This window comes from Urtica dioica, chromosome 7, assembly GCF_054948205.1.
Source record: "Urtica dioica subsp. dioica isolate 48M chromosome 7, U.dioica_male_clone48M_v1_H2, whole genome shotgun sequence".
NCBI lineage: Eukaryota > Viridiplantae > Streptophyta > Magnoliopsida > Rosales > Urticaceae > Urtica > Urtica dioica.
The window spans coordinates 43,344,150-43,352,477 of NC_142762.1; the positions used below are offsets into that span (position 1 = coordinate 43,344,150).

The 8,328-nt window shown below is 39.0% G+C and overlaps 1 protein-coding gene across 2 annotated transcripts; it reads left to right on the top strand.

Annotated features, from left to right (window-relative positions):
- Positions 1–1,296: 1,296 nt before the first annotated feature.
- Positions 1,297–5,832, top strand: HDA2 (histone deacetylase 2). 2 transcript variants are annotated; one of them, XM_089621330.1, is made up of 14 exons: positions 1,297–1,506; positions 1,593–1,648; positions 1,715–1,832; positions 1,940–2,002; positions 2,114–2,182; positions 2,265–2,431; positions 2,514–2,578; positions 2,705–2,751; positions 3,038–3,082; positions 3,177–3,227; positions 4,337–4,423; positions 4,521–4,608; positions 4,757–4,842; positions 5,358–5,832. In XM_089621330.1, the coding sequence occupies exons 1-14, from the start codon at positions 1,402–1,404 to the stop codon at positions 5,514–5,516; spliced, it is 1,206 nt and encodes a 401-aa protein (XP_089477456.1). In that variant the 5' UTR covers positions 1,297–1,401; the 3' UTR covers positions 5,517–5,832. The 2 variants fall into 2 exon arrangements, with proteins under 2 accessions (XP_089477456.1, XP_089477457.1); XM_089621331.1 differs by lacking the exon at positions 5,358–5,832 and having other exon boundaries at positions 1,300–1,506; positions 4,757–5,112.
- The last annotated feature ends 2,496 nt before the right edge of the window (positions 5,833–8,328 follow it).

The window sequence follows — 8,328 nt, forward strand, 5'->3', positions numbered from 1 at the left end:
GTCGCCGCCGCCCCCCCAGGATGCTGCTCGCCGGCGTGCTCTCAGCCCCGGCGTCGGTCCTGGTGGGAGCCCTGCCCTTAGGGCGTTCGACACCAACTCCGGTCCATCTCCTTCCCCCCTCCGACCCACATTCTCGTTTTGGGTGTTACCCCGCGACGTTTTTCTCCGGTCTGAAAGCCTTCTCCTCCGGCTGTCCTCGTGTGGTCTTGCTCGGGTGCTCTTCCCGGTCTTGGTTTTTGCAGGTCTTGAGAACGATTGAGGAGTCTTTCCGGGAGATCTCCGGTGCCCCGAACCCCCTCCACCGGTGGTCCTCGCGATTCCTCTCGGTTCTCGGTGGCTTGGGTGTTGACAAGCTACCAAGATGCAGCGGAGGCTTCTGCTCCTTCACGCCCCACTCGCCCTCGTCGGAAGCCACCCTCGCCGGCGAGGGTTCTCCAAGCCGGAAATCTTCTGCGGTCGACGTCCCCGGCACCGGTTCAGCCCCGACGGTGTGGACTAGCGTTTTTCGGAGGTGCACAGCGAACCCCACCCTCTTGTGTGTAGATCCGAAGCTCCGACGTGGTCCCGTCGACTCCGATCCTTATGGTCGCTCTCGGATGGATTGGCTGGAGGTGCTCCGTGCCACGGGTTCGAGCCATCAAAGCTTGATGCCGAGTGACAGTTGTGGCTCGTCGACGTTCGCGATGCGGCCGTGCTCGCTACAAATCTTGGGTGTGGGTGCTCGCCTTTTTTTAGTTTGTTTCAGTTTTAGTTTTTTAGTTTGTTTTTTTTATGTTGGCATGGACCTATCCTTTTCTTGCTATGCTTTGTTTTGTGTTGGACTCGGATTAGCCGTAGTTCCCTCTCCCGTAGTGGATTTCCTGTTAGGTTTTTATCTATGCAGGTTGAAGAGCCACCCTATTCGTGGTTATCGAACCAAGTTTGGTTGGATTTTTCCATCGCCATTCTTTGGGTTTTTTAACGAGCCTCTTGTGTGCTCTATTGGTGCTTGTAATTCTTCCAGTTGTCGGAAGTTTGCACATATCGTACTTTTACCGGAAGTTAGTGTTAGATTCATCTCGACTTAGATCTTGGTAATCCAAGTACTAAGGTGTTATTCTCCTGTATTGATGGGTTTTTTACCCAATTTTAATGAAAAATCCGTACTTTCTAAAAAACAAATAATTTTACCCAATTTTTTTATTTTTTAAATGATTATTTTGTACCATTTTTCATTTAGAATTAGCTCTAAGGAAAGAAAAAGAATAAATTTTTTTTTTTTTTTTTCGATTACAGAGAGGAAAGATTATTCACTCCCAAGCCATTATAATATGACCAATTTTTTTTGCAACCGCCATCAACTCGATTCGACCGTTTCTCTTCACTGCCTTCGAGCTCTGTCTACCTCCGTACCAGTACTTGATGTCCACTTCTTCAGCTCCGCCATCGTCGCTAAGCGACGCCGTATCAATCCGCCGCGACCGAATTCTCTCTAGCAAGCTCTACTTGACCGTTTCAAAATCCAAGGTTAAAGACCTCAGATTCGCCAAACAGACGTTTTCCTAAATTCTATATCAAGTATTTAGGTCTATTTTTTTTTTTTCATGTTTCAGGTTCCATTGATTTACTCGTCCACGTACAACATCGCGTTTCTAGGGATAGAGAAGCTGTAAGTAAGACCGATTCTCTTCTTCTCATCGCAGATTTTTAATCGATCTGAGCAATTGAAATTCAGGCATCCCTTTGATTCTGGAAAATGGGGACGCATTTGCGGCTTCTTAATCAATGATGGAGTTGTACATAAAGATTGTATCGTAGAGCCTTTAGAAGCTTCAAATGACGATCTTCTCGTGGTACCGTTTTCAATCCTTTTATAAACAGTATTTTGAGTCCTCACGACTCACAAATCGAGCTCGAAATGACAAGTCTGCATATCCATCTCTCTCTGATCGTCGAACAGGCTCACTCACAAACGTACTTGAATAGCTTAAAGAGCAGTACAAATGTCGCCATGATCATTGAGGTATCGTTAGTGCTGATTTTTTCTCAGTTACTTAGGGTCCAAGCTATGTCCCATTCATTCGATGTGCTTTCAATGTGCGTTTATTTATTACGGTGAAGTCCCACGATTCAGGTTCCTCCGGTTGCATTGTTACCCAATTGCCTTGTGCAGAAGAAAGTACTTTACCCATTCCGTAAACAGGTAATACACTCGTTCGAGAGCCTCGTTTTATATTCCTTGTTTATTTTATGGTTTTTAATTTTAATGCTCCTCCCTCTTTTAGGTCGGCGGGACGATATTGGCTGCGAAGCTTGCTAAAGAGCGAGGGTGGGCTATCAACCTTGGTGGTGGATTTCACCATTGTTGCAGTGAAGAAGGAGGTGGATTTTGTACCTACGCAGACATTTCTCTTTGCATACAATTTGCGTTTGTTCGATTGGACGTGTCGAGGTATAGCTAAAGTTGAACCGAGGGAGACATATGTATGAAATCGCATTTGAATTGATCATTGACCTTCTTCCGAATCTTACAGGGCGATGATCATTGACCTCGATGCGCATCAAGGGAATGGCCACGAAACGGATTTCGCCAATGACAGTATGGCTCTCTCCCTCTCTCTCTCTCTCTCTCTCTCTCTCTCTCTCTCTCTTTTTTTTCTTTTTTTAATGCTGGCTTAAGTTGATTCTCATCTTGAATAGAAGATTTTATTTTTCTTACTAACAGGTCGAGTCTATATTCTGGATATGTTCAACCCTGGAATTTATCCACTTGTAAGTTGCTTGAATCTTTATGTCCATCCAGATTCTTCGAGAAAGTCTATACGTCAGAATTGAAAGGCAGCTGTGCCATATGTTTAGTGAAAGATTTTGCCAGATTTCTCTGTTTAATAGCTTCAAAGATGCTTCAAACTTTTTTATTCAATTGTTGATCTTTTTCATAAAAAAAATTTGTTTTATCGATTATCCCCGGTACTACTGTTGTGCAAGACTTTTTTTTTTTTTTTTTTTGTAGTGAGCATTTCTGATAAAACCTATCTTTTTCCTTCCTAATGGTTAGGATTACGAGGCAAGAAGATATATTGACCAAAAGGTTGAAGTAGTGGTGAGTTTCAAAAATACAGTTTTCTCAACTGCTTTTCGTTATTAATATTTGCTTTCTGATCTCTTGAACTTCCTATTTCTTGAATTTCAAACAGAGTGGCACTGCAACGGATGAGTACTTGGAGAAATTAGACGAAGCACTACAGGTGTTATACTTATTCCTAATTTTGTAATCAGCAATTCAAACATTTTCAATTTTCCTTTTGATTTCATGCACATAATTTGCTTCCATTGCTCTGGTAAATAAACTTTGCTTTCAGAATGATATTGTTCATAATGATTTGCAGGTATGTACCCAGCATTATATCTAATATGATTAGTCGATGATTATAAAGGGCTTTGACTAAAGGATCTTCCGTCTTACAATGCTTTTAAAAAAAAGGAATGACACACTTTGTGCACTTGCGAAGTCTTGTGATTTTCAGGCTTAAAGTCGAAATCAACTGTTTTTAAACATACAATGAAACCGTTACAACCCTTTGGGTAGAACTCATCCCCAAAAGCTAGCTATTAGGGAGAGGTTGCCCAAAAGGTTATAAACCCACATACTAAGCCCATCTTTAAGGTCTTGTTTGGTATGAAGGATTAAGAGGAAATATATGAATTCTTTTACAAGGAAAAAAAGAATGGAAAAGAAAAGAAAAGATTAAATAATTTCAAAGTTATGTTTGGTAGAAAGGAAAAAATGATAGATGGATGGATTGTTTTGAGGGTATATTTGTAAAAAAAAATAACATTTTTTTCGCCACTTTTCTTTCCTTCCCAAATTGGAAGGATTAAAAATGGTGGACCCGGTGGATTATGAATCTTTCCAAATCCTTCCTATTTTGTTTCCCTCTTTCCTACCAAACAAGAGCACATGTCACAACAGCTAAAAAAATCAATCATCTCCTTCCCTTTCTCCTCTATCAAATAATTAGTGATGTGGGACTCTCACATGCCAATCTCATACTTAGCAATGTGAGAGTCAACTAGGACCAAAATTCAAACCTAAAGTACCGTGTGTACCTTTAATTTTAGCTTCCTTCCAACTTTTCCTTTTACTAGTTCCAAATACACCAGATACGGTAAAAACTTGACTCATATTTTACAGTGGCAGGTATAAAATATAGAAATAATAGGTGCCCTAGAAGTAATCTGCCCAAGTATGTGTTTTTATTTATTTTTCCTTCTGGTTGATGTAAGTTTTCATTTATTACATCGACATTACAATTCTTTAAACTTCGGAATTCTTATTTTCCCCCTCTTTTATCAGGTCGCTTCCCATGCTTTTCATCCCGAATTGATAGTTTATAATGCTGGAACTGATATCCTAGACGGAGATCCATTAGGCAGGTTGAAGGTATTCTCATCCTTTCAAACGCTCATCATTTAATGTTTTTATTATAAGATCATATAGTACTATACCAATTCCTTCTATTGCATATTTCTTTGATCAGATTAGTCCCAATGGTATAGCAGCAAGAGATGAGAAAGTTTTCAGGTTTGCGCGTGAGAGGAATGTTCCTATTGTCATGCTCACATCAGGTGCGCTTTTTCTTTTTCCATTTAAAATATGAACTCCTAAGAACATGGACACACCAAGAGTGCAAATATTTCAGTTGGTACATGTTTTTGTGGTAGTTAAATATGTGCCTCATTTGAAGATTTGTTCCGATTCCTCTGGGATTTTCAGGTGGTTATATGAAGTCTAGTGCGAGAGTGATTGCGGATTCAATAGCCAATCTCTCGAAGAAAAGCCTGATTGATACGAATAAAGATGTAAGTGCCTTGTGAAGTTGGACACTGTTTGATTGGTTTGGGATCTCACTGGCTTTGTGTTAAATATGTTTGTAGATATTAAACACGAGTAGTATCAGCTTTTGTTATGTGTACAAAATACCATATTTATAGATACGAACTACGTTAAAGTAATACAGACAACATCATAAAGTGTCTAAGTGAGTGATTCAGGTACATGATATATTTGAAAGTTCGTTAGTTCACTAACCGTGTGTTTTTTGTAAGACTTTGACTTAGTAGTTAACAATGCTACACATGGGTGAAACTGGATCGGTTGGTTCGGTTATCGGCTAAACCAATTTTCAGTTAATTTTTGTACACCCCTAGCAACTGTACGGGATAACAAAAGCTGAGGCCTAGTAAAAGTGACGCCAAGAGTGCTTGCGCTAGGCCACACCCATATGATATAGAATTTACTAGTTTTGAAGTATTTGGTTAAAAAGAAATTTTGACAACTTACACAAGATGACTCTCTCTTGCTCTACCTTCTTCAGTTAAGATCCGCCAACATATCCAGACTATTTTCATTGCCGAAAAACCTTTGGAATACAAGCTCTCTCTGTGTGGCCGTGGATGAGTTTCCTCGAGTGCCCAAAACAAAATGCGAGAGGCTCACAAAAAGACCTCGACCTCTCCTAGACGCACTCTCATAGTATTTCGATTACGGTGAATGAAAGATGATTTTTTTAAAGTGATGCCGATGAAGGAGACGAGAGGGAATAAATAGTCCAAGAATAAACTCAAAATGGAAAAAGTATAGGCTGCCAAGATCACAGAGAAAGTTTGGACAACGGCGAATATCATATCAAGAATGCATGAGATCAGATATTAATAGCGGGCTGACAACATTCACCCGATAGAATTCGATAAGATTAATAGTGGGGTCTGATTGAAGAATTGGTTCACTAGAATACTTTTGATATGCCATTGATCCCCACAAAAAAATGTACCATCTCCTGATAAAGAAAACTGCGACACATCAACCCAAGACAAAGTTACACCATGACCAACACTCTTGAGACATTCACGAGTTAAGTACTCTCTCGACTGTTTGTGTGTGAAGATAAGAAAGTGTGTCTACTTTTTGTTTAGTTTAGTCTGCAATCACATTTTACAGTTGTGTATTTGTTTGAATTATTCTACCGCTCTACTGTACACACATTGTTTTCGCCATTTAATTTATATGTTTTTTTTCTTCTTTATCTTTATCATTTAAATCAACATAAAGTTCCTAAGTTGAACTTGGCTTGGATGTTACTCAACACCATAAGGCCATAAAAGCTGTTTATTGTCATTAGTATCCAAGTTGAAACTCATGAATTGACATCTTAACTAATGATGTCGTGGTTTTTATTTAGAAGGAGAGGATTAAGCATGTAGTGTCTCAGTGCTTTATACGCGACTAAGAAAATTAGGAACTTATTTCGCTGTCTCATGAAATAGATAAAGAACAATAGTATTAAAGCGATTAGTGACACAACAAGCACATTCACTCCGAACGGACAGTACGACGAGAGTACGTTCCACGTGTATTTTGCTTATATGTAAGTTGTAACTTTGTCGTGTTGTGGTGGGTTTTATTTGTGTGAGATATTTCTTACTTCATTAAGCCAGGGAAGCTAGTCAATATTCGAGTTGAAGCACAATGTTGCTAAGCAAATCTCTATATATCCCAACTTCCGCTAAGTGGGTTTGAGGTGGATAGAGTGGGGCTGGGTGGAATTTCGTGTTTTTCTGGAAGAATACGGTAAGCATCGCGGAGTACTCTTATTCACGATTATATCAAAGTTTGAATGCTAGACGAAGTGGAAAAGTATTGGCGGTTTTTGGGCATGTATTACCATCTCAAATCAGGGCAAAGCTAAGAGTTGTGGGAACTTATACGTTGGCTTTAGATCCATGAAATGAGGTCAATTTTTTTCACAAGAGATTTCAATGAGATTTTGTGTAGCACATAGAAGTCGGGAGGAAAAAAAACTCTATCATGGAGACATATTAAGGATTTTCGAGAGAAACTCTTTAAATAGGTGGTTATCGACGAAGAGAAACCTACGGCGGAGAAGCATGATCAAGCCCCAATATTACATCACTGTCCCGCAAACTAATAAGTTACACTATTTGAAATTGCAAGTGGGCCAAGTGAATTTGAAAAATTACAGACTTTCATAAACACTTATACGGGAACGCGAATAGTGACATGGTCGGTCTTTTTGCCTGAATCTTGGATCAACTCTCACTCCGGGAACTCGAATAGTATGTGCCACTAAATTGGTGATGGAAGATTTAGGATTAGACCTCATCGTACTAGTGGAACGAGCTAGAGGATTCTTGGAAGACCGCCAAGTGGGAAACATACAACTTGAAGAACGAAAGCCGAAAATGTCATATCTCCAGCGATGGACTTCACCTCCAAGAGGAATCAATATGATCAATCATTTGGCGCAGATATATGTGTCCCAACCCCTTCAACTATACTGAACTTAACCATGAGGTGCATAGAAGATTGACAATAATGATAGATAAATGCATATGATCAGTGGTGGAGTAATATGACAAAGTCATCAAATGGCATATGTGTTCAACCCCTTTCAATAGGTCAAATAATTCTTTGTATAGCTAAGTTACAGATTGTACAACATTTCCAATTTATGGTCACACACCTCAGCCCGACAAGTGTATCACCAACTTCGTGTTTTTTGTGCTGGCTCTCGCTGCCATTCGTAGAAGTGATCGTCGGCGTGAAATTAGACCATTGGCCTTTGCACGTATATGATCAGATTTCAATAACTTTTGATCATATTTCAATAACTTTTGATCATATTTCAATAATAGTTAATCAGATTTCAATAACAGTTAACCATATTTCAATAGTTGTTAACTAGATTTCAATAATTGTTGACTAAATATCTTAAACATTGGGTATTTTTGTCCGAAAAAGAGAAATTGTTACTGATGAAATGTTTTGAAAATATGAGTAAAATATGAAAAGTGACACATGTTTTTAGTTAGTTATGAAATTTTTCCGAGTATTGAAGTGTTTGCACAAAAAGAGTCGGTCTGTCAGATAATTTTTATTATTGTATTTTCTTTATCCTCACGCACAAATAATGAAAATAAAGGGTAATTCAACTCTAATTTGGAACTAATTTAATCAACATTGTCGTACATGTACCATCACGACACTCAAAACAGAATGCCCAATTCTCTGTCTAACAACTGTCATAGCCTATTACTTTCAGAAAAACGGTCATAGCCTATGAGAATGAGATCAACAACTCAGGCTATACACCGTATAGCTTAATCCAACCTGGGTTAATGAAAAATTTCTTTCAAAAGTTTGGTTGGAATTTCGCTATATACTAGATGTGGGACTGAATTTACCACAAAGTTTCCCATAAAATTGAAAGCATCTATATAACAACATCCTTAATTAATGTTTTGTATGGTCTATTAGGAACTTTTGAT

Coding starts and splice junctions, on each gene's coding strand:
- HDA2 (XM_089621330.1), top strand. CDS start 1,402: ATGTCCACTTCTTCAGCTCCGCCATCGTCGCTAAGCGACGCCGTATCA. Junction 1,833..1,939: donor CAAATGACGATCTTCTCGTG/GTACCGTTTTCA, acceptor ATCGTCGAACAG/GCTCACTCACAAACGTACTT. Junction 2,579..2,704: donor AACGGATTTCGCCAATGACA/GTATGGCTCTCT, acceptor TCTTACTAACAG/GTCGAGTCTATATTCTGGAT.